The 25,683-nt window shown below is 52.0% G+C and overlaps 1 protein-coding gene across 1 annotated transcript; it reads left to right on the forward strand.

Annotated features, from left to right (window-relative positions):
• Positions 1-217: 217 nt before the first annotated feature.
• On the forward strand, positions 218-25,683 carry Asb2 (ankyrin repeat and SOCS box containing 2). The gene is made up of 9 exons (XM_038337932.1): positions 218-423; positions 8,421-8,522; positions 10,778-10,944; positions 11,631-11,786; positions 13,041-13,286; positions 16,101-16,272; positions 21,942-22,497; positions 23,341-23,494; positions 25,533-25,683. The coding sequence occupies exons 1-9, from the start codon at positions 218-220 to the stop codon at positions 25,667-25,669; spliced, it is 1,896 nt and encodes a 631-aa protein (XP_038193860.1). The 3' UTR covers positions 25,670-25,683.

Below are 25,683 nucleotides of genomic sequence, written 5' to 3' on the forward strand. Positions count from 1 at the left end.
GCACCCACACTCAGGTGTACATACTAGCACACAGGCACATACATGCGTGTTAAAAGATAGGCGATTGCATAGCCTTCCCTGTGGGCAAACATGGCTGTCTCGTGGGGTGCTCATTGACTGATTGGGGTGATTTTGGTGTCCTTACAGGATTTGTTACCTGCTGTGTGCCTGCTACCGCTGAGTCTCTCTTCCAGAAGGTGGAGGAGAAGTGACCAGGATGGCGACCGAGATCACCACTCGGGGTAGCCAGCGTGCCATTGGACAGGAGGAATACAGCTTGTACAGCAGCCTGAGCGAGGAGGAGCTGCTCCAGATGGCCATCGAGCAGAGCCTGGCAGACAAGACTCGAGGCTCAGCCCCTGCTGAGACCACTATGTCCCCTCAGACCGGCCCCCAGCCAGGCCATTTACACCCATGGACCAGGTAAGCGAGGCCAGGCCGATGAAGGGAAGAAGGACCTCAGGGCCTTCCTCAAGCTTCAGATGCCCCAGGATGTTCATAGTGAAGCAAAATATCCTGATATCTGGCCCTTCACTGGACCGCATTTGTCATCTAAAATCACTCTTGGTGTCACAGTGGAATGGGATCCAGGATGCTTGTGGCCCAAGGCTCTCACTTAAAATATTATATAACTTATGCCTACCCCAACTGTATATTTTAAGTCACCACTATGTCACTTTTAATAACAAATACAAATGTTAAGTAACTAACTGTCATGTTATATCATCTGGGGAATAATAGCAAGCAAACAGTTTGTATGTACGGTTCAGAACAGACAGGTTTTTCAAATAATTTTTATCTGAAGTTGGCCGACTCCCTGAGTGTCGGACCAATGCTCTCTTGTGGTTGATTCTATTTGCTTCCATTTAAAAAAAATCTTCTAAAGGACCATTTAAATGGCCTCTATGTTGGGGAACTGAAACTTAAGGATAACTAACTGACCCAGGGTCACAAGGCTAGGAACTTAGAATTGGCTAGCTCCAAAGCCCAGACATGGTCTTCCCTACTGATTTATGCCTGAATACAGGGGATTATTGTTCAGAGTGGGGTTAGGGCTTCCTGCTCCAGCTGGCCAGTGTCTACTGAAAACACACCTGCCCAGCAGAAGGCATCTATCTCTCTGGCACCTCATCTTCTCAGCCTCTGGACTGTCTAACATTATGACCTGAGGCCTTGTGAAAAGCCACAGACTGAGTCCACAGTGCCACATAGATAGTCGGAGATGCAAGTGAAAATTTACATCATTTTATAAAAATTTATTTTTGTAACACTGTCAAATTGCATAAGCTCAAGCTGATCTGGGTCTCACTTGTGTAGCCCAGGCTAGCCTCACACTCTTAGCCTTGGTCTCCCCATTGCTGAGAATCCAGGCATACACAACCATGACCCACAATTATATTTTATTAATTAAATTTTTTTCATTTATTTTACATGCTGACTACAGTTTTCCCTCCATCCTCTCTTCCAGTTTCCTCCCCCTGCCTCCCACCTACCCCGCCATCCACTTATCCGTCTCCATTCAGAAAGGGGCAGTTCTCCTATGGGCATCAATAAAGCTTTGCACATCAAGCTGAGGCAGAAACAAGCTCCTCCCCTGCATCAAGGCTGGGCAAGACAACCCAGCATGGGGAACAGGTTCCCAAAAGCCAATTCAAATGCCAGGGACAGATCCCGATCCCACTAAGCATCTTCATTTCTTGTCATCACCAATATAGACATTTTACATGAATGGCTGGTGAGATGGCTCAGTGGGCACAGTCTCCTAAGACTGGTGACCTGAGCTTGACCCTGGTACCTACCTGGTGAAAAGAAAGAAGCAACAAGTTGTTCTCTGACCTCCACACGGGTACCTCAACACACAGGTGCCCCCTCCCCGCACACACACATAAAATACATAAGGCTTAACTATCTCTTGTCAAGTTCTTAACATCATGTGTATTTCACATTCACATCAGCCACGGTCTGAGTGCTCATGTGTGGCCAGTGGCTGCCAGTACTGATCCAGGGGACACCGTCTTTGCAGGGTCAGCTGGAAAGGTACTTAGCATTTACTCTTCAAGTGCTTTTAGGAAAGAAATGTATAAACAGTGGAGATGCTTTTGCTGCCCCCCACCCCAGCCAAGGTTGTGTGTGTTAGAGGCCAGGCGTGTGGGGGCAGTAATTGCTGTAGCAGGTGGTGGCTGACTGCGAGCCATGGGCCTCAGATCTGTGTCTTCAGCAACCAGTGGCCCCTATGAGACCTTGACCTTGGGAAAGCCCCCCCACCACTCTCTCAACAGTTCTGCTCCCTCTTCTAACAACTTTAATGTACAGATCTCGCTAATATGAGCCACGGTTGACATGACACATACGTGGGAGATGAGGCATGCCAGCCCTGTCCCTGGGTGACAGCTATCAGTGTTTATATCAATGCACATTGCTCCTTGCTAATGTTATTTCACCTGTATCTAACTGGCTGTGCCAAGGCCAGGGCACCTTATTCTGAGAGTCCCCTCCACGAGGATGCCAGGCAGGCTTCTTGGGCAGTGGGGAGGAGGATAAGACCTCAGGCTCCTAAGCTGACCCTGACCACATCCCATTGAGGCCTCAGAAACTCTGTGCAGGACCTGGCTCATGCACTTCCTGTTTTGGCTGGTTTAGCTCAAGTCACACACAGGTTCCTCTTTCTTAGGAGAGGACCAGACAGAGACGTAGATGGGACTGCTATAGGCGCCACGCATCTCTGGGGTCCTGCAGCATCCTCCCTAACTCAGGAGGCCCTTCTGGGGAGATGTCCTTAGAACTCACGACTTTGAGCTCTAGAACTGCCCCCTTCTGTGAGATAAGGAGGTAGAAACACACTGGGGCATTTAAATCTGTCCAGCCTCGTGGGGCCCAACCAAAGTGAAACTGCTTGTTCAAGGTCAGGCAGCCTTCATCTGGATCTGTCCCTTGACAGCACCTTGACCATCCACAAGGTGCAAGCTCCCAAAAGCAACACCTCACCCCCCACCCCAGTGCTTGAGTACAGACACATGCACACTTAGAGCTGTGCTGTGTCTCTGTCTTCTCACAATCAACAAAGCAGGGGCACAACGGGGCTGAGCAGTCCGTAGGCACTGCTGATTCTGCAGAGCCATGCTCCTTCCGCTCTCTTGCCTCCCACCTCGAGGGCGGGCTTCAGCCTTGTGACATCACTCCCACAGCCACAGAGGTCTAGGGTTCCTACAGACCCATGAACAGGGCTAGAAGTTAGAGGGAGGACAAGACCTATGAGCCCTGTTCATTTATTTTGGGATGTTCCAATATCATCCAATAGACCCAGGACACCACACAGGCTCCAGGGACTCTCAGGTTAGCTCTCTCTCTTTCTCAGTGAGTCCTGCACTAACCACTTCCAGGTGAAGCAGGCTGAAGGTACTTACTGTCTGTCCTTGGGGTTCCTGCATGGATGGTCCTGGATGTTACTTGGAAACCTTGTGTGCCTGCTTCTGTCAGCAACCTGTGAGATTCTAGGGGTTCTCAAATCCCTCATATGCTCCCAGAAGCCCTAGTCGTGACCATGTACCAAATGGTCACTTATAAACAAGGGGATGGGTGAATAGAAGGACAAAATAGAGGAACTGGAAAACGGTGAATCTGGAGGTTCAAGGGTTTTCTGTGTCATTTACTGGATGTGCCACGACTTCAGATTGGATATCCCCAGCTCAGAGAGTCCTGCCCTGATCTCTTATTACTGTCCCTTCTCAAAACGGCAATAGCTAAAGCTTGCTCATCTTGAGGGATACTTTCTTCATCTTTTTTTCTCTTTTGGTGTGGGGATGGAATCCAGGCCCTTGCTAGGCAAACGCTCTGCTGCACACTCCAGGCCCCGTGTAGTCTTCTTGCAAAAGGCAAACATGATGTGGTACGTTCGAGCCATCCCCACCCCCCATGGCTTGCACTCACTTCCAGCTATTCCCTAGGTGAGTTTCTGAGGCCCCAACCTCATGGCTGCCTCAGCTTCACAGACCAGCTTTCATGTCATGCTGGGAAACTCTCCTGAGAGCATTTCTATGATGACTTCTTGGGGATGAGGAGACATTGATCACTGTGTCTCAGTGCCTTTGTTATGGTAGGTATCTAATGAATAATTTTAGGCAAATACACACTTCAAAACCAAGAGCATACTTTGGCAATGTAATGTGTCATTGTCTTCAAAATGGAGTATGGGGTCCTAGAAAAAGATGGCTATAAGGGGACAGCCAATCAAACATAAGGTCTCTTTATAGAGCCTTCTCCCCACTGCCAGGTGAATGGACAAGTTGAACAGTCATGAAGGTCATTTGCCAAGCATGGCCCCCAAGAGTTCCCAAGAGGCATATCCAGCTCCCTGTCCAATGGGGAAATGGGTCCATATATCCCTGATGTAGAAAATCTGAGGTTATTATGGATGGACCAGCAGTGGCCAGTTGGAGCTGGTCTTCAAAGCCTTCAAATGCCTTCATTTTATTGAAGGCTTGCTCTTCTCAGATGAGACCAGGGAAGGAAACATAAACCTGGACTTGCTTGGGATGGGGTGCATAAATGATGAGCTTGCTTGGGGTGGGATGCATAGATGGACTTGCTTGGGATGGGTTGCATAGCTGCAGATGATTCCAATCAAGCTACTGCAACTGCTGTACACAGCCTGTGTACATCCTGGCATCTGGTCATATCCTCCCTAAGCTTGCAGCCTGAAGAAGGCAAAGCCTAAAGGTGCATGGCAACCCAGAAGGGTCGGCACAGCGGCGATGCTTGCTGTGTTTCAGCGGGGTGGGGGTGGGGGTGGGGGTTGCGGTTCAGATAGGCCCTACCTGGACCTCTTTTAGTTCATAACCCTATAGCCACATCCCACGGAAGCATGTTCCTCTCAACCAAGATGACTCAACCCAGTGGTTGGTTCTGCTGGGAATTCCCCTCACGCAGCCAGCAGAGGGGAAGTGGGTCTTTCTACTTTGCTTTGAAAGCACAAAAGTCACTTGGCTTCCCATCTAGCCTGAGACTCGGAGATTGGGCACTGTGAGCAGTCACACTGCTGACCCTAATTTCAGGACTCCTAGAACAAGTTCTCCTGCCTTGCTCTCAACCCCTCCCTGCAGCTCTGTGGGTGTGTGGCCTTGTCACGTGCAGGTGGCCTCTGAGCATTTGAGGATCCATAATAATACATGATCCACCAGCCCAGTCCCTGCCACCGGGTTTGGGACAGAGCGAGGGCTGGCACATCGCTGAATCCATCATGTCTCTTTCTTTATGGGGGAGAATGGGAATGGCACACCCGTGCTGCCATGGGAGGTATCAGGAGGGTACTCTGTGAGATTTGTCCTGCACGGTGGAGACCTGTGACCCTGCCGTGGCATTGCACTGCATCAGCTTTGGTTCCTCATCTCGGCTACCCTTCTTCCTGTTATCACGTCACATGGACGGGTCCCCATTTTAGGTGAATGTGGCAGTGTTTACTACTGTGCATATTTGGACAATATCTAGAGGCCACATGGACCGGGAATTCCAGGGTCTCATGGAGAGCTCAGACTTGCTGACTACAGAGGTAGCCTAGTCAAAGCTGCCTTCCAAGGACTGGGAAGAGAGAGGGGAACATGGGGCCTGTGCAACAGGTCAAGTGAGACAGGCTGTACACATCCTTATCAGGGCTGGGGGCTCTTGGATCTATATCAAGCTGAGCTTCTTAAACCACAAAGGCAGCGATGAACCCCAAGATCTGTCCTGACCCCACTTTGCAAGCAAAGAAACAGGCACAAAGTTCAGGAAGAATCTGTACACATTCAAAGGCACAAAACCAGTATGGAGGTCACGGAGCTGAGGGCAGGGTTAGGAGGCAAGAAGAAGCCAGGCTCTGGAGGATGGAGGGGTCTTAGGGGCGGTCTGCCCCTTGGCTCTGCTCACCTGCTGTGTGGGATTCTGGATAGTTCCCACTCTCAGCTTGCTCATCTGTAAAAGGCAGCAATATTAACGCCCACCTTAATAAGTACAGAATGAAAATTGCTAAATGGATGCACCAGGTGTCTTACACAACTCAAAGATTGTGTAGAAGGGTGTGATGAGTTGGGGCTGGAGAAAGACAATGCAAGCAAGGAAGACGAAGGTGGACAGGCCTCCAGCCTGTTTTGAACCAAGCCTCCTCTCCACTTCTCTCTCCTGGCCATCTCCTCTGCACCACAGCCTGGCTTTGCTGAGGGATCCACAGAGTTGGAGGCCGTGCTCTGGCTTATAAGGTCAGGATCCTTAAATTCCACACATAGTCTCCAGCCTGTCTCCAGGCAGCAAGGTAGGGAGTGCTTGGTACCAAGGCTGACCTGCTAGAAGATGAAAAACCCCTGAAGCCCCAGAGAAGACCAGATTGGAATGACTGTCACATTTCTCCCAGCCCTTCTGGTAGAGGGGACTGAGGCTCAGTATAGTGAAAACAATGAAGCATTGACTAGAGTCCCCTCTGTGTCCGTGCCAGGTGACCTTGGGGACTACAGCTTGAGAGAAACGGATTAAAGGAGAAAGGATTTACTCAGGTCCACAGTTTCAGAGGCTTCACCCACGGCCAGCAGCCCCCTGCTACAGGCCTGAGGTGCAGCAGGATTTCGTGGTGGTGGAAACACATGAGTTGGAAGGTTGCTTGCCTTACAGTAGCCAGGGAGCAACGAAAGAGAGAGAAATGAGCTGTGCTGGCTGCTTTGTGGGTCAACTTGACACAAGGTAGAGTCATCAGAGAGGAAGGAGCCTCAGTTGAGGAAATGTCTCCTTGAGATCCAGCTGTAAGGCATTTTCCAATTAGTGATTAATCGGGGAGAACCAAGCCCATTGTGGGTGGTGCCATCCCTGGGCCGGTGGTCATGGTTCTATAAGAAAGAAGGTTGAGCTAGCTGTGAGGAGCAAGCCGGTAAGCAGCTCTCCTCCATGGCTTCTGCATCAGCTCCTGCCTCCAGTTCCTGCCCTGTTAAAGCTCCTGTCCTGACTTCCTCCAATGATGGACTGTGATCTAGAAGTGTAAGCCAAATCAACCCTTTCCTCCCCAGCTTGTTTTTTCAGTCATGGGGGTTTCACCACAGCTATAGAAACCCTCACTAAGACAAGGGCCAAGATTCCTGCCAACTGGATCTCAGGTCCTATATTTCCACTGCTTCCCCATGAAGCTACAAGTCCTCATTTCATTTCTGTTGCTATGATAAAAAATATTCTGACAAAGGCAACTTAGGAGAAAGAGGGTTAACTCCAGCTTACGCCCCCAGGTTCTAGCCCACCACCACAGGAAAGCCTGAGATGTCTGGTCACATCACAGCCGTGGCTAAGAGCAGAGAGAAATGGCTGCCTATGTGTGCTCACCTTGACTTCACTGGTCTCCTACGGTTCAGGGGCTCTTGCCTAGGGAATGGTGCCACTCACAGTGGACTGGGTCTTCACACATCAATTTGACTTAAATAAGACAAGGCCTGCAGACATGCCCAGAGGTCAACCCGATTTAGGCAATCTCATTGAGATTCTCTTCCTACATGATTCCAGGCTGTGCCAAGCTTACAGTTAAAGCTACCTGTCACACCATCCAATTCTGAACCAGTCAATGGATCAAAATCCAAGGGTGAGAAGAGAACCCTCTTGATCCAATCCTTTCCCCAAGCCATGGCACTGAATACTACTGTACTGGGGACAAGCCTATAACACATGAGCCTTTGAGGGACACTGTGCTCTAGAATGAACCAGCTAAGCATCTCACACAGGCTCTTGCGACAGGAATGCTCTCCTCCCACTATACATGGGAGAGCTAAGGCACAGAGAAAATGAGCCTGTCTCCAGGTCACATAGCAAGTAGCACACGGGTTTGAAACCCTGTCTGACCTTCCGAACACACCCTTTTGTGTTACCTTCTAGACTGCTGTGTCCCAAGACGACGACTATGGGGCACACTGTACTCTTAGGAGAAGCCAGCAAGGTGAGGGAGAAGGCTGCGTGCCTTGACTTCTCAGACTGGCTCTCCTGTTCCCTTGCTTGCCCAGGAATCTCTTGTCCAGCCCCACTGAGACCCCCATGGCCTTTCAGCCTGACTCCTGCCACCGGCCACTTCTCACACCCTCCCCAGTGAAGAATGTCACCTTGCTTCATATCTGCTCCCTTGTGGTTGGCTGAGGAGGGGGGGCGGTGGGGGCGGGGTGAGGTTAACCTCATTGTTGTCTTATATGGTCATTTAAATCTCTAAGGGCTTCCTCCAAGGGCCAAAAATAATCCAGAGACACAGCAGCTGTGTCCAGCACACAGAGAGGACCCGGCCATCTGCTTTGGTTCAGAGCCCTGTGTCTGTCTGTCACTCAGACTCTTTCTCCCAGCTCACTCTCCATCCTCTTTCCTGCCTCCAGCATGACCCGCTTCTCCTATGCAGAGTACTTTTCTCTCTTTCACGCCAGCTCTGTACCCTCCAGGTCTTCGCCTCCTGAGAGTGCACCGTCTCACGCACCCCTGGGCTTGTTCCAAGGGGTCATGCAGAAGTATAGCAGCAGCCTGTTCAAGACCTCCCAGATGGCGTAAGTGACCCCTTCACCTGGCCCCATCAAGCTCACACCTCCACTGGGGGAAGCAGGGAGAGGGGTAGATTCATAGCCCTAGATCCCCTTCTTGCTGTGTCCCCTAGATTCCAGTGCTCTCGTTGAGCTGGACATAAGACTGATGCCCACTAGGAGTGGCATTCAGGCTATGCTCGGGACTGACCCCTAAGCTATCTCCAGAGATTGTGACCCGCTGCTGGAGGAGCTCCATGGAAACTCTGAATCTGAGGCCCTAGCAAGGTCAAAGGACCAGGGGAAGAACTAGGGGCTGGCTTCCACTTCTCTTTATTCCTGTCTTGTATCTCCCCAGGCCACCTCCAGGGGCTCATCTGTGCACATCTAAATCCCCACCCACAACACTTTATTTAGTGCCAGATGCCAAAGGCCAGGACTAATCAGAGCCAAAGGAGAGGGTTCTGCGTGGGGCACTGAGCTTATGGTATAGTTAGGAGCTAGTGCTTTCCCCTGTTCTGAACTCCAGGGTGGCAGTTAAAAGCAAAAAAGATTCCCTTGGTGAGACCCATTTCTGTGTGGCAGAGAAGAGGAGTCAGCTGGCCAGTTCTCATTCCTGGCCTCTCTAAACCCTGCAGGCACCACATTATCCTTGGGACTTTCGGGTTGACACAAAAGAAAGCCTCAGTTATAATCTCAGTACAACTGCCTGCGTGTCCCCCCAAAGTGGCCTGCCCACCCCTGCATATCCCCCCCAAGGAGGGCCTGCCCGCCCCTGCTTGTCCCTCCAAAGTGGGCCTGTCCGCCCCTGCATTTCCCCCCAAGGAGTGCCTGCCCACCCCTGCATATCCCCCAAGAAGGGCCTGCCCACCCCTGCATGTCCCCCCAAGGAGGTCCTGCCTGTCCCTGCATGTCCCCCCAAGGAGGGCCTGCCTGTCCCTGCATGTCCCCCCAAGGAGGGCCTGCCCTCCCTGAATGTCCCCCCAAGGAGGGCCTGCCCACCCCTGCATGTGCCCCCCAAGAAGGGCTGTCCCCAGTCTCCCTTTTCTGCAAGACAGGGTTGGAAAGGACTACGTGATCTTCCAAGGCCCTGTTCAGCTAGTCCTAGGTAATTTAACATGCCTGATAACCTCCCCACTTTGGGGTGGGAACTTGGTCTGAGCTCATGGGGAAGCTGTCAGAGTGTGACACTGAGGGCCCCAGGGTCTGCCAACCCCAGCTCGAGAGACTCACTCCAGCTGGTGGGTCAGATAGCGAGCATTACATAGTGGTAACCTCCCTGACGAAGGCCACAGGACCAGCCAGCCCACTCCCTTCCACTTCAGCAGTGGCCACATACCCCATGGGGCCCTCCCCGGGACTGATGGGCTCGATCCGGTTGCTCCTGAGTGGAAGTCAAGCAGGTGGCTGTGATGGTGTTGATGGACCTTGAGGATCTCACTGGCTAGTTAGTCCTTTGTCCTTGAGTCTCTGTCTTTACCCATCAGCTATTAATAACCCAGAGGCTGAGTGGCAGGAGGAAGTGTTGCCTGCTGGAGGAAGCAGCAGGGAGGGTTTGAGTGCTGGTCCTGGAGACTCCCCTCAAAGTCATCATTGCCCCTGATCCCAGGATCCTAAATAGCCATGGTCCCTACTGACTCAGTAAGGGAAGGGATTCCAGCAAACAGACAAATGAACTAGCAAATGAATAAATGGACACACTGCCTTCAGTGAGCCAAACAAAGATGCCCCTCTCTCTAGCCTTGAGATCTTTTGACATTTAGAAGGTTTAAACTGTGAAAGCTTCTAATTTATTAATCCTTCAAGTACTGTCATTTTGCAGCAGCTGGGAGTAGGGATAATGGATTCGATGGGGAGATGGGAAGGCTGCGGTGACGGTGAAGGGAGGCGCCTTGGCAGGTCCATGCCTCTGGGAGTTCTTGCAGTCATTCAGCCCTGTAGGTGGCTGTGCTTGGTCCATCTTTGGGAAAGGCCCCCGGTTACTGCAGATGCCGCTGCAGCTGTTAGCCACTGTCTGTGCCCGATTCCCCTTGGTAGGAATAGTCTGGGTGTGACATTAGCTTCAGCCACAGAAAGTCACAGGGCTGCAGAGGACCCACCCCAGTTCTCTTACATCCGCTGAGCTGGAGGGCAGAAGCATTGGTCCCAGAACAGACCGAATACCCAGGAATGAGGGACTCCACAGCAGGCACTGGCTCCTACCCTCCAGCAGGTCCTGTTTGCCCTCGGGAAACAGGCCCCCTGACCCAGCCTCTGCCTACGTCTGCCACTTGCTCCCACAGGCCTATGGATCCCGTGCTGAAGGCCATCAAGGAAGGGGATGAAGAAGCCTTGAAGGTCATGATCCAGGATGGGAAGAATCTGGCAGAGCCCAACAAGGAGGGCTGGCTGCCGCTGCATGAGGCGGCCTACTACGGCCAGCTGGGTTGCCTGAAGATCCTGCAGAAAGGTGAGGGCCATCTCTGAAGGGCCAGCAGGGATAGAGGCTCTCCCTCGGTGGAAGGGTGGACAGGCCCCTGCCCCTACCGCTGCCTCTGCTGCGTCTCTCCACGACTTTCAGACAAGAAAACCTAATTTCTAGAGAAGAAAGAGTGAAGAACTGAATTCTGGGACAGTCTCTGTCAGCTTGTTCCAGAATGTTCCAGGGGATGATTTGATGTGGAAAGAACCACAACTTTGCCTGTGTACTGCCAAGGCTGTCCCCACCAACTGTGGGACCCTGTGCGAGCCCTGCCCCATCTCCAAATCCCATATTCCTGTTCCAAAAGATTAGAATTAATAGTACCAACAGGCAGGTATTGCCTTGGCCACGGACTGGTCTTCACTCCCGCCAGCCACGCTAAGAGAAGAAGTTACATGAGATATGGGCGTGCTAGCAGTGGCTAAGAGAGCAAGGGAAAAGTAGACACTTCAGAGCTAGGGGCTCAACCTGGGAAGGCTTCCCAGAGGAGGTGGCCTCTAGATGCATTTCTACAGCTAGGAACCCAAGCAGGACCACGAGAGGCAAGACGAAGGCCACCTGGGCTTGATAGATTGCAGAAGCAGCAGCTCCACACCCTTGTTCAGAACTGTGAGGAAGCCAGAGCATGCGGGGAGTGTGGCTCTCTCCTTCACAGATCTGCTGTTCTTCCCCAGCCTACCCAGGGGCCATTGACCAGCGCACACTGCAGGAGGAGACAGCACTGTATCTGGCCACATGTAGGGAGCACCTGGACTGCCTCCTGACGCTGCTCCAGGCAGGGGCAGAGCCCGACATTTCTAACAAGTCCAGGGAGACTCCACTCTACAAAGGTAAGTCTCTAGGTTCTGGAAGTCCAGAAGCCAGGCGGGCATGGCAAAAGGTGGGGTGGGAATGTGTGGAGTGGGTGCCTCTTGGAGGGATGCCTGACCTGAACCCCAGCAGGAAGGGATTTAACAGCTGGCCAAGCTCGTGGAGCAGCATAGGCAAAGGCCGGAAGATAGGAGAGGGGATGTGTGCACTCTGTTATGTTGATGTAAGCAAAGCAAGCCTCCTGGTTGGCTCAGGACCACCTCAAAGGTGTGCACTAGCTGCACTAACAGACCCAGTGTCAACGACTAGCTAATCCATCACAATTAGCTGGCACCTATTGAGCGCATGTGCAGTGGGCAAGGCACTTTCCTTAGGCCTCCATATCCATCTCCACACCCAGCAAATGTTGCTAGTGTCCCATTTTATACATAAGGCAGATCTCCTGTGGGTTTGACATCTCATACACATAATATTCTGTAGGCAGTGAGGACCAGAGAGTAGGCACCCGAACCTGACATGGAAGGGTCCTCTAGGGGACCCTTAAGTGTTATCTGGGACCTCAGGTGTCCCAAAGAGAGCCATAGGAAGTAGACTTGGTACTAGCCAGTAGCTTGGTTCTGTCATGTACCAAAGCCCCAGGCTCCTGTGTCCTGTGTGTTGCCTCCTGTGGCCTATCCCCCAGCCTCCTCCAGGAAGACTCTGCCATGTGGTTTACAGGGAGGTCACCAGGGCTTATGAGGTGAGGCACTGAGCCTCCTTGAAACACCATAGGCAGATGCTCCCCATGTATACTGCCCCACAGGCTTCTAGAGCTCATATGCCTTGGTGATTTCAATGCCCTCTATAGCTCCCAGGTGAGAACTATGGACCAGCGCCAAGGGCACCTTCAGGGTCTTTTTTGACAGAAGAAGCTGAAGGAGAGGTTTGTGGAGGATGAGAGAGATGGAGTTAACCCCAGTTAAATGAGAATTTTTGTTGCCTAGATTCTTTCAGGCCTAGTGTCTGATATACCTTTGAAAAGGATAATGGTATCCTTTAAAGTATGGATACTTCAGCATATTCAGAGAGTCTCTGGATGTGACTCTCTGGGTTTGAATCCCACTTCTGACATTTACTCTCGGTGTGACCCCACGTCAGTCACTCTCTGTTTCACCCTGCTTATTTATCGATGTAGGTACTGACATTGCATTCTCCAAGGGCAGTTGGGAGGATTAACCCAGCCGACTGCCAAATCTTCAGGGCCACACTGACTGTCTGTCTTCTGCCTGGTCCAGCCTGTGAGCGTAAGAACGCAGAGGCTGTGAGGATATTGGTGCAATACAACGCAGACACCAACCACCGCTGCAACCGGGGCTGGACTGCATTGCACGAGTCTGTCTCCCGCAATGACCTGGAGGTCATGGAGATCCTGGTGAGCGGTGGGGCCAAGGTGGAGGCCAAGAATGTCTACAGCATCACTCCCTTGTTTGTGGCTGCCCAAAGCGGGCAGCTGGAGGCCCTGAGGTTCCTGGCCAAACATGGTGAGTGGTCAGGGGACACAGCTGGCAAGGACCTCAGAGGTCAGCTGGGAAGGAAAGCTGTGCTGGGGTCATCTTGGGGGTGTTCTCTCTATCCAGGGCCCTGCAGAGCTGTACTGAGCAGTCTGAGGCTGTGTTCAGGCTCAGCAGAGGTGCTGTCAGTGTGCTTACAGCCTCTCTGGTCCAGAACAACATCCCCTTTCACAAAAGAGGAATCTGAGGCCTGGAAAGAGGAAGTGACTTATCTACAGAATTAGCTGTAGAACTATCTAGATTCCTGGACTCTTGATGCCCCAACCACTATTCTTTTTTGCCACGTCACATCGTGGGGCCGGAAGACTTCAGATGGAGATCACATCCTTGCTTTGCACATGATTGAAACTAAAGGTTCAAGGTCACACAGTAAGTGTTCAAGGTCACACAGTAAGTTAGTGATAGACAAGGAGTCTGAACCCAGGTCTCTACCCTAATTTCCCATGAAAAATCTTAACTGGGGAAATTAAAATAGTACTGCTTGTACCATGATGTTCCTGTAGCAAAGACCTCAAGACCACGGCTTGTATTTTGACAACCCCCCCCCCCACACACACAAACGCCCCAGGGATTTCTTTTCACTCCCAATGGAAGGAAGGTCCCTTTTGAAGACTGGGGAGGTTGAGACTATGCAGACCTTGGAGCTGCGCTGCAAGAAACTGGTGGGGACCTTTTGCGTGTCAGACCTCCTGCCAATGGACCTATGGGTGGAATGTGAGCTGGGCATTATCCTAGCTCCACATGGGGCTACTGAGGCTTGAGAGGCTAAGCGACTATTCACTATGAGGACCTGAAGCCTGACTTGTGTCTGCATACAGCCTGCACCGCTCCACAGGGTCTCAGCCTAGAAGATTGCCCCTGGGCCTTTGTTGGGACAAGAGGTCACATCCATAGTGTGTGTCAGGACAGAATGAGGCTCGTAGTCAGGGATAAATCTGCGGTGAACATTCTAAGAACATAGAGGCCAAGGCAGAGTCCTGGAACCCAGGCCAGCAGGCCATGTAAGGGCACAGTGGGTGAGGGGACTCCCCTCTCCAGGCAGCTGTCTTGTCCCATGCTGACACTGAGGCAGGGACCTGCTCCCTTCATGGGGGTCGAAAGCCGGTTCCTACATAAATATTTTCCTTGTTTGAGCAGGCTGCTTTGCTGGCAAGCCTGGGCCTGCTGGGGAGCCTGACCCCAAGACCCAGAGGCTTGTTGAAGGTACCCCTGGACTCTCCCTCTGAGGAAAGGGCAGGGCCAGTCTCTGTCCTGAGTTCTGCCCAGACAGTTGGCATCGGTTGAGCAGCTTGTGAGCCTGGTACTATGAGTCTATTGTTTTTATTTACATCTCATAGTAATCATGAGAGGGTGGGACCATGATTCCTGGTCAACAAAAGGTAAACTGAGGCTTTTAAAAGCTACTTAGGACCCCAGAACTTAGGAGTCATGAAACAAAACTTGAATGGTCCCAATGGACTGCTGAGGCTTGTGCGGTTTTCTCAAGGCCAGAGAGATTTCCACTGCTATTGAAAATGAAGTTATCAGAGAGGCCAAGGCAAGCACAAGGCCTTGTGAGAGGAGCTGTGGTTGGTACAAGGCTTTGATCTCAGCCTTCAGGAGCCACGTCAGCTCGTCTGCTTCTGCAGCATGAGGCCTACTTCCCTCTGCAGGGAAGTCATATGCATGCTGGTTCTCTTTCACACCCCATGGGAGGCAGAAGATGTAAAAGACTGAGAAGGCAGGCTGCCACCAGGCATTAGTCCCCCTCCTGCCAGCGTGGCTCAGTGATTCCTTGCTTTTTTAAATTTTACTTTTACTATTTTTTAAAGGGTGTGCGTGTGCATTGCATGTGTGCGTGTGTGCGTGCATGCGTGTGTGTGTGTGTGTGTGTGTGCGCGTGTGCGTGTGTAGTATGATGTATTTATGAGTGTAAGTACAGAGACAAGAAGAGGGCATTGTGTCCACTGGAGCTGGAGTTACAGATAGTTGTGGCTACTATGTGGGTGCTAGGAACTGAACCCAGTGTCCCTTCTAATTAGCAGGACATAATCTTTGCCACTGAGCCATATCTCCAGTTGCTCAGTGAAGCTTACAAGGAGCAAAGACACCATTTCTCTCTTGTTTCTCCTGGAGAACAACACAAACCCAGGACCAGGGGACATGGCTCCCTTGGTAGAGTCCTTGTCTAGCCTGTACGAGCCCATGGCCAGTTTCTAACGCTGTACACGCTAGTGTGCTGGTATGTGCCTGTAACCCCAGCATTGTAGAGTTAGAGACAGGAGGATCAAAAGTTCAACATTGTTCTTGGCTACTTATGGAATTCAAGGCCAGCTTACATGAGATGATACCTCAGACTGATCAACTGGCCAACTATCCATCAACCCCAAATTCTGCTAACAAAGGCAATGGGGTTTCCTTTGGGAGTTTTGTGCTTAGCTGGAGCTGAGGCCGCTGTGAGGGCACAGCCTAGGGCCTTCCACAGTGGAGGCTGAAGGTCTGGTCTCTATGCTCCGACTATGTGGGTTCAGGTTTGGCTTCACATCTATGAGAGGCTCATCCTGGGTCCTTTCAGGCCCTGAATCCTGGTCTGTGAATGAGTTCTATATGAATACAGAAAAACAGCGTAGTCATTGCTCTGTGATAAAAAACTTAGCTTAGCTTGGACCTCCCAGGGTTCCTTGTGGATTTAGACAGTATAGGCACGGCGCTGCACACAGCAGTTAGCTCAGGGGTGCTCACCACAGTGGCACTGAATTATGGCGGAATCGCTGGTCACTCACGGCTCTGCTTCTTCCCCTCCAGGAGCAGACATCAACACACAGGCCAGCGACAGCGCGTCGGCCCTCTACGAGGCCTGCAAGAATGAACACGAAGACGTGGTGGAGTTTCTTCTCTCACAGGGCGCTGATGCCAACAAAGCCAACAAGGATGGCCTGCTTCCCCTGCATGTGGCCTCCAAGAAGGGCAACTACAGGTCAGTCGGGTACGGCCATCGCCATACACAGCACAGTTCTTCTCTAGGGATGCCCAGTGAACGCAGGGTGGGGCAGGGCACCTGCTTGAGTCTGCCCTCAGGGTCAGGAAGGCCAGAGGCTGTCAGTATGAAGGCTAGGTACTCTCCTTGTGGAGGGATGCAGTGACCCCATGTGACAACCACCATGCTCACAAGAGCACAAGCTTGTATGTGTGGTCCTACCACTGCTTCCATGGCCAGCTCATCCTCTTAAGGGCTTGCTGAGGTGGAGGCCATGGTGACCTCTTTTTGTTACTATGAGAAGGCTAAGATCAATAGAGGTTGATGACTGGTCTAAAGTCACACAGCTTGTAGGTGGCAGGAATTCACCTGCTCCAAATGACCCAGCTAATCCTACTTAGGGAGCAGAGAGGAATATGATCTCATGACTGGTTTGTTGTTGCTGTTGGGGTGGGAGGATGCAGAAATAACTTGCAGGACATCCTAGCAAGCAGCCGGGGATGCCTACAGCAATGCAGAGGGACCAATCCCTGGGCTTCTCTTTGCACTTCATGTTCAGGTGGGAGAAGCTCAACTTCTCTAGAAACAATCTATAGGAGGGGAAGGTGTGCACACTCAGTCTCTCTCTCTCTCTCTCTCTCTCTCTGTCTCTCTCTCTCTGTCTCTCTCTGTCTCTGTCTCTCTCTCTCTCTCTCTCTCTCTCTCACACACACACACACACACACACACACACAGACAGACAGACAGACATACACACACATACACACACCACAGCATGATGAACGAGCATCCAGACCTAAGCTGCCTGGTGGCCCCAGTGTAAAAGCACTGATAAGCACTGAAGCAGAACGCAAGGCCATTGCCAGCACCGCCCTGACAACATGCTTGCTCCCCTCTCTGGTAGCATGAAATTGATCATCGTGATAGTTTACACACCATGGAGTAAGCTTCTCTCTGGAACCTCCAACACCCCACTCAACCAAGGGACCATTGCTAATAATTCCCCACTCACACATGGGTGGGAAAGGAGGCTTGGCAGGTGGGATGCTGGTTGTTCCTGAAGACACTTTGATCATTTCCAAAGTGTGGTCTCATTGCCGAGCTCTGAGATACAGGTCTGCCATGATGGCTCCTTTTACAGACAAGAAACTGGTACCCAGGAAGCTAAGAGCCTTGTGCCTCAATGGGCCAGCCCCCAGGCCTCGCACTAAAGCCCCTGAGGTCAGACGCTTTCCTATTGGTTGGGTGGTTCCCAACTGTGGACCCTGGCAAGTTTTTTTCCATTTTAGACAATTTTCATTACTTTTAAAAGACAGTTTTTAAAATGCATCTTTTTTCTTTGAATGGTTTTCAAAGGAAACATTAAGCACAGCGGTGTAGTGGAAAGATGATTTACATTATTAGAAAACCCCTGGCGTGTACCTGGGATGCCAAACTGGGAAATGCTCTAACTACTCAGGATGCCAGAAGAAAGAGAACGGATTATGTTTGGCGTTGTCAGTAAGGCAAAAGGTATATAGGCGGAGAGGGACATCCTCAGAAAAAGAAGCAAAAGCCCCAGGCACCTATGCTATCCCTTGGAACTTCAGGCTTCCCTGTTTCCCAAGGGCTGTCCAGCGAGGGGTTAAAGTTGTATCTCTGGCAGCCTCTGCCACCTGGCTATGTCGTGGCTCTTTGCTCACACTCTGGGCATGTGGCATTAGAGGCCCTCCCCACGCTGGCCTCCCACGGCTGAGCAGGGATTTGATGTGACAATTCCATAGGCATTCAGCCACCTGCCAAAACACTGCCTAACCAGGGCCGGGAGTTCAGCGCCTGGACCTGTGGCCATTAGCCAGATGTGCCTGTTCTTCGGCACATAGGGTGAGGGGTACTGGGGCACGGCTGAAAGAGGAGCCTAGCCCCACCCCTCAGTCACTGAGGGCACATTTTCTGTCGTCCAGTTACAGTGTAGTACAGGGACTTTATGAGCGGAAGACCAGCAGCATGGGTAGACTTCCAAAGACCTGGTGAGCGGGACAAGAATGCAACCAAGGGCCCTGAAAGCAGGGATTCCCGACTTCAGCTATGCAGCCGAGACCTTAGACCAGTTTACGGCATTGGGTAGGCCTGGGGCGGGATGCCAGAGTTTCTACATGGTGCCTGAGTGAGTTCCTGGAGCTTAGCACCTCTCTTGCGGCCAATAGAAGACACGGGCTTGTATTTTGGTGTTCACGTCTGACCCACCATCGTTAAATATTCTTTTGGCACATGTGTGATATGTGTTACACACATGTCAGGGTTGGCAGCATGGCTCAGTGTGTTGGTAGCGGTGGTGGCTAGTTTTTATGTGACAGCGTGAATGCTGACAAGGGTTTTTCTTCACAGCCGCTCCTATGATTCAAACATGACCCCACGAGCCGAGCATTCTCAGCTTCTTTATTCTTCAAACACCCTAGCAAGGTGGGTTTTGTACCCACACTGCAAAGCATGACCTCACCATCTTGTTCACCAAGCCTGCTTTGGAGGCTAAGGTAACACCTCACACCTTAGCCTGAGCAGCACAGAGTAGATGCCTGGCACTGACCCCGTCAGTGCACGGTGGCTTATTCATTCAGACTTAGAGGAGGTGAAGTGTAGCCTCAGTGAAGGGTAGCCGTAGGGATCATTGTCATTGTGTCATGATTTGGTCTAATGGGTGTGGTTTAGAGAGGTTAGTGCCCTGCCTGAGATGACCCAGCATGAAGCGGGTCCAGCTGGTTCTGAGCCTGGTGCTTCCTTGTTGTCTAAACTGTCCCATAACACCCTTCCCCTCAATGACAGCTAACTTGAACATCTCCTCGCTGCTCCTGGGCAGGACTGAAGCAAGCCACCAGCACTCTGGTCAGTACTCATGGAAAGACCACACACACACACACACACACACACACACACACACACACACACACTCACACACACGCTGGAGTAGTTAGTGTCTTTACCGGGACCCCAGCTCTAGGGCAACAAGAGGGGGATTTTAATACTAAGGGGGCCTGGACTGAGGTCCAAAGTCAGAGACTGCTGAGCTGCCCGAGACGTCTTGCCAGATGCTGCCGGTGCCTCCCAGAAACAGCCCTGGGCTGTGTCTGTTTGCCTTTCTGAAAGAAGTCAGCAAATCCAGCCTATTTCTTAGAGTCACCTGCTTACTTCCTGCTCTCTGCCCACACCATGACCTGGTAGGGGAGAGTCATCTGCTTCCTGGGTTGTCCACATGGGTGCCCTCCATGGTTAGAAGTGGGAGCAGGCACAGTGGCACACTCCTGTAAATGTCAGCTCTTGGGAGGTAGAGGCAGGAGGATCAGAAGTTCATGGCCATTCATGGTTTTGGGTGAGTTTGAGGCCAGCCGGGCTCACAAGAGACCAATAACTTAATTAATTAAAAAGAGGTGGGGATCACAGAAAATCCTGGCCCTGGGTCTCATCCAGCGCCTCCACTCTGCCCTGGCTTGTTGCCTGTCTTTCTCCAGACCCATTTGGTTCCCTTCTGCAGTCCGGGGTCTCCATTTCCACCTTCTGTAAAATGGTAGAGCTGGTCAGCCCAGCCCAGCACAGCAACCTTCAGTGCTGTAGTCCTAGAGGAGTAACCAGTGACCTGATGACTCACTGAGTTGCTGACTGGATGCTTCTGGGACTCAGGACAGATATTGTCAAGTTCCCACATTCCTGCCCCTTTTCCTGGCCTGGGCAGGGAATCACTGGAGACCAGCTGGGGCCTGCAGAGATCCCAGACCATGGGCCAGCCGCCCAGCCCGCCCCGTCCCTGTTCTTTCCCGTGCTTGGGCGAGTCACGGCTGTTACCCTGCATTTGTTGGTCATGGCGGTGGTCCAGAGGCCCCAGCCCTGCCTTTGACCAGCACCTCTGAAGAGGAGGTCAAGCCCCTGGAGCCTGCACAAATAGAAATTAGGAGGCAATTAGCTCCCCTGAGTGTGTGAATTTCCTTTTGAGGTTTCTGAGGCAGATCTTAGCCAAACTCGGCATCACTGATGATAACAATGCTGCCCGTGGAGAGTCCAGCGGGAGGTCGCTGGCTTCCCAGTTCCAGGAAGTCAGAGGCAAGGGCAGTGCCAGGAAGCAAGAGACATGGGAACTGGCCTGGTGGCACCTGCTTTCTCCTCCCCCTCCCCCAACATGGCCTCCTCCTTAGAGCCACACAGGGAGGCTGTGAGGTCACCTGTCAGCTTGGATGAATCAGGGACTGAAATCAACAGTGTAAGTGCTTGTTCTAGAAGGTGTCAGGGATTCAGGGGACAAGAGCCAAGATGAGGGGTCCTGGGGTCAAGAGCTGAGATGAGGGGTCTTGGGTCAAAGCCTTAGAGCTATTTATCCTATGACCTCTAGTATGTCACTGGTTTTCTGAGCAATGTCTGTTAAAAAGAAGACAAAGCTTGCCCTGGGTACCCCATAGGGCTACAGTGAGGGTAAAATGGACCAGGCCAGTTAATGCGCTGTGAGAATTGTCAAACCCCGTGACCTATCAGCTGTCACCCTGATTGCCACACCAGAAGGAGGAGAGTAGTTAAGAGCGTAGCCTAAAGGATCGGACAATCCGAATTCAAACCTTGGCGGTCTCACTTCCTGGATGTGTGTCCTTGGGAATTCCGCACCTTCTCTGGGTTTTCTCCTCTGGAAGTCAAAGACTCTTAGGAATGCAATCTCAAAGGTCCCCTAGGAGAACTCTGAAGATTAGTAGGTGGAATGTTGAGATCAGAGCCCGATCCAGCGGCCAGGAGCCAGGATGGTGGGAGCTGCAGCCTTGGCGGTGGCTGGCTGAGCGCTCCCTGTCAAAAATGGGCAAAGGGACTGGAGGAACAGGTGACACAGCCAGGGGAAAAACTGCATCTGGTATGAGAGAAGAGTGCAGGACATGGGGACAGAGTGGTTGAGACTTTTCTCCCTTTCTGGTTCTGTGCCTCCCCTCACCACGTCTAGAGGTTCCATCAGATACCGGTGTAGCAGGAGAGAGAAGAAAGACAATTCAGTCCCAAAATGCCCCTCCTCATAAGTTCCTTAACCGCTCGAAGCCTCAATTGTTCTCATCTGTGGAGTGGGGACAACAAGACATGCTTTATGGGCTCTCATAACCATCAAACCGGATTCTCAGTGTTTCCTTCCCACACAGGGCAGGGTCTGGTACCAGATTTCAGCACCCAACTCTATCTACCACTCCTACAGAGTAGTGTGGGCTTTCAGTGGGTGTGCGGGGGCTTCCTGCCACTTTCAAGGGATTCCTGGGGGAATATTATTAGTGGATCAATGTTTTGTTTGCGTGTATGTTCATGTACCGCGTGTACGCTTGGTGCCTGTGGTCATCAGAAGAATGCTTCAGGTCCTCTGGAACTGGAGTTACAAACGGTTGTGAACTGCCCCGTGGGTGCTGGGAATTGAACTGGGTCCTCTGGAAGATCATCCAGAGCTTTTAACCTCCAAGCCATCACCTCCCCATCCACAAACATCTTTTATTTAGGCTGGAGTCCACCGTAGACCATCTGGCTGAGGTTTTTCCAGAACTCACCAGCCAGCTCCACCCCATTTTGGCTTTGTGACTAGAACAGACCGACTGAGCATGGTTGGCCCCTAGGCGCCCTCTGCTGGCCAGGCCATGCACAAGCGTGCCGTCTCCTGACCCGCGTGTGCCCGGCTGTCCCCACAGGATTGTGCAGATGCTGCTGCCCGTGACCAGCCGCACGCGAGTGCGCCGCAGCGGCATTAGCCCGCTGCACCTGGCGGCCGAGCGCAACCACGACGCTGTGCTGGAGGTGCTGCTGGCCGCGCGCTTCGACGTGAACGCGCCTCTAGCGCCCGAGCGCTCGCGACTCTACGAGGACCGTCGGAGTTCTGCTCTCTACTTTGCCGTGGTTAACAACAACGTGTATGCCACCGAGCTGCTGCTGCTGGCGGGTGCCGACCCCAACTGCGACATCATCAGCCCCCTGCTCGTGGCCATCCGCCACGGCTGCCTGCGCACCATGCAGCTGCTGTTGGACCACGGCGCCAACATCGACGCCTACATCGCCACGCACCCCACCACCTTCCCCGCCACCATCATGTTTGCTATAAAATGCCTGTCGTTGCTCAAGTTCCTCATGGACCTCGGCTGTGACGGCGAGTCCTGTTTCTCCTGCATGTACGGCAACGGGCCGCACCCGCCTCCCCAACGACTCGGCACCTTCCATCCAGTGGACGACAAGGCACCCAGTGTGGTGCAGGTGCATTGGGGGGGCAGGGACAGGCGGGTGTCAGGAAAGGGCGGGCAGGTTAATAACCGTACTTCCGAAGCAGGTTGAGCGAGTGGTTATGGCAAGTGGATAATGAACCTGTGGCGAGCATCTTCACCAGGGACAGACTCCATGGCTCACATCAGGTGATGTAGGCCTATCTGTAACCCCAGAGGCAAGAGGACTGCAGGTCTGAGGCTAGCCCAAGCTGCAGAGTAACTTAAAGGTCATCTTTAACAACTTAGTGAGAGCCTATCTCAAAAAAGCAAATCAGAGCCCGGAGACATGGCTCAGCAGTGTATTGGGATGCTCTTGAGGAGGACTGGAGTTGGGTTCTGAGCACCCACCATGGGTGGCTCACAACCACCTGTAACTCCACCTCCAAGGGAATCCCCTGCCCTGTGGGGGCACGCACGCTCACATGCATATGTTCACATACATGTATGCAGATAATTAAAAGAATAAAATAACTTTTGAAAGATAAAGTATAAAAGAGGGTCAGTGATTTGATCTGTCAGAGAGCATTGAATGATGCAGTAGTTCATTCTCAGTCCAAAATAATAATAAATTAAAATATACAAGATAGTTTATATTCTTTTTTAAAAAAACTGCCTTGGAATGGATGTCATATGCACAATTTATAGGCAAGGAAGTTGAAACTCAGAGAAGTGAGGGGACCAGCCCGACTCATCTGTCTTGCATGCCAGGTGACAAATGCCGTGCTAAGAGGACCACACTGAGAGGAGGAGTTCGTAGAAGGCACCTGGTCAGATCTTAGACAGCTGCCCCACCACCTCTCTGGCATCGCCTAAGAGTGCTGTGTTCCTTTTTCAGTTCTGCGAGTTCCTGTCAGCCCCGGAAGTAAGCCGCTGGGCAGGACCCATCATCGACGTCCTTCTGGACTACGTAGGCAATGTGCAGCTGTGCTCCCGGCTGAAGGAGCACATTGACAGCTTTGAGGACTGGGCCATCATCAAGGAGAAGGCAGGTAGGGCTGTGGCTGCTGCTGCCAGCTTAGCCTCTGTCCCACAGAGACTCAGACTTCAGGCGGTGTGACCCATGCCAGTACAGGCTGTGCCCGGCCCTGCTCTGCCGTGCCCGCTCAATGTGCTGGTGGCTCCTGGAGTGATAGATAAAGGCATCCAGCCTCAGAGAGAGTATATCATTTGAGCCAAAGTCACACATCTAGGTAGATGCCAGCCCAGGCCTGGTAACATTACTCCCTACTTCAGGCTGTTTGAAATAATTCTGGTACCCCGAGGGAGCTGTGGATCTACTGCCCAGCACCCAGATCTCATCTTATGGGCAGCTTTGTGCAGATCTGGAGCCTGCATTCCCAGTAGATTTCAGGCACACCAGAGTTGATGCTCTGCAGGTCACCTGGAGCAGCCTTTGTAGGGACAGAGGGTGGTTGTGAGAATGGTCTCTCACCCCTGAACAGAGAAAGAAGGCAGGTTCATGGCCCTAACCCTTCTAGCACTAGATGATGACGTCTGGCTAGCTTGGGCCCAGGAGGCTAGACCCTGATCATTTGTCTGTCAGGAAGGTAACACAGGGACTGGTCTGTGGTAGGTTATCACCATGCCACCAAGACTGCTCCCATCCTTAACACCAGTTTCTGATGTGCCCAATTCCTCCTTGATTCCACCGGTTCCCTTGAGCCCTAACTACTATAGGATCTTCACTGGGCACACATCTGGGTGAACAACTCTCAGCTGATGTCTTTGACAAGTTAGTGGGTAGCAGCAGCAGGGGTCAGGGGTCATCTATCTACCATCCACTCAGCCACTGCTATAGAGATTGTCATAATCCTTCACTAACCAAGTCATGGGCTGCTGCCACCATGATCCCAGACCACCAGAGGGTGGAGTGAGCCACACCCAAATACAGACCTAAGAACAGGGCCATCTCTCACATCTAGACTCGACCCCAGGGGCAGAGGACTGTAGTGAGCACTTGGGAACAGGTGGTACACAGTTCTCAGGCCTGCCTTGGTTATTTTAAAGCCACTTCTCTCTGGCTCGCTCTCCACCCACTCCTGCACTAGGTGTTCTGAGGTCGACATCATTGTGTTGTGGAGAAAGCAGGCTAGCCCAGTCCCCCAGACTCTCTGGGTCTTGGGCTACCTGCTTCCCTCTCCACAGAAAAGGCCTACCCTCCTAGAGGGAGGCTCAAGTCCTGACGTCAGAAGTGGCGGGGACACCAGGTATTTGTCAGAAACCCCAGAGGGTCTTGTGGTCTCGCAATTGGGCTAGGCAGGCATTTGCCATCTTCCCTACTGGGAATGCCTTGGCTTCCGTCCCTCATGAAGAACGTAGATTCCGGACCCCTCTCAGATGTGCGGAACCTTCTTCATATCCTCCAGAAGGTACCGCTTCATCTGTGGCCCCGCATGTGTTTGTTGAATGGATGGATGGATCATGCATAAATGAATGACTTGTTTTAGCTGATAAACAAATAAATTACCCAATCACCAGATGCACGCTTCTGCCTTTCTTCATCCCCACCTCCCAACTGAGCAAACGCCAGACCATAAGGTATTCCAGGGGTGTCCAGGAACAACCAAGTAGGAGTCTGCAGCCTGCAAGGAGTCTCCTACTTCTGTTGTCAGTCTGCCAGCTTCATCTGGCTTCTCAGTGATAGCAGGAGCCCCACATAAGTTCCTCAGCGGATACCTGAGAGGTCAAATTCTGACCAGTCGTTTGGGGATCCAAGTTGTGTGTGAAGAAAAGAATCAAAAGACGATGTTGTAAGCATGAGTCCCAAGGACATCCTGGGTGGGGCAGGTAGCCTTACCTGGGAAGTGGGTGTGGCGTTTACCTCGACCACTTTGGTCTGTGCAGATCTGTGCAGGTTGAAGATAGAAAGGCACGTTGCTAGTTCCAACTTCGGAGACTGAAGTTCCCAGCAGCAAATACCCACCCCTCTTGGACTTAGCCCCATCATTGGCTGAACTCACAGGCCACACCCCTTGCTCAGTACAAATGACAAGTGTGCATCTCCCATCCATTTTCTCCTCTTTCCAGAACCTCCAAGACCCCTGGCTCACCTCTGCCGGCTGCGGGTTCGGAAGGCCATAGGAAAACACCGGATAAAACTGCTGGACACACTGCCACTCCCAGGACGGCTAATCAGATACCTGAAATACGAAAACACACAGTAACCAGCCAGCGAGGA

The sequence above is a fragment of the Arvicola amphibius genome, chromosome 7 (genome assembly GCF_903992535.2).
Source record: "Arvicola amphibius chromosome 7, mArvAmp1.2, whole genome shotgun sequence".
Classification (NCBI taxonomy): Eukaryota; Metazoa; Chordata; class Mammalia; order Rodentia; family Cricetidae; genus Arvicola; species Arvicola amphibius.

Excerpts from the sequence above, each read along its gene's own strand:
- Asb2 (XM_038337932.1), top strand. The coding sequence starts at position 218 with ATGGCGACCGAGATCACCACTCGGGGTAGCCAGCGTGCCATTGGACAG. Across the intron at positions 10,945-11,630 it reads CCTGAAGATCCTGCAGAAAG|CCTACCCAGGGGCCATTGAC; the intron begins GTGAGGGCCATC and ends GTTCTTCCCCAG. Across the intron at positions 16,273-21,941 it reads TCCAAGAAGGGCAACTACAG|GATTGTGCAGATGCTGCTGC; the intron begins GTCAGTCGGGTA and ends CTGTCCCCACAG.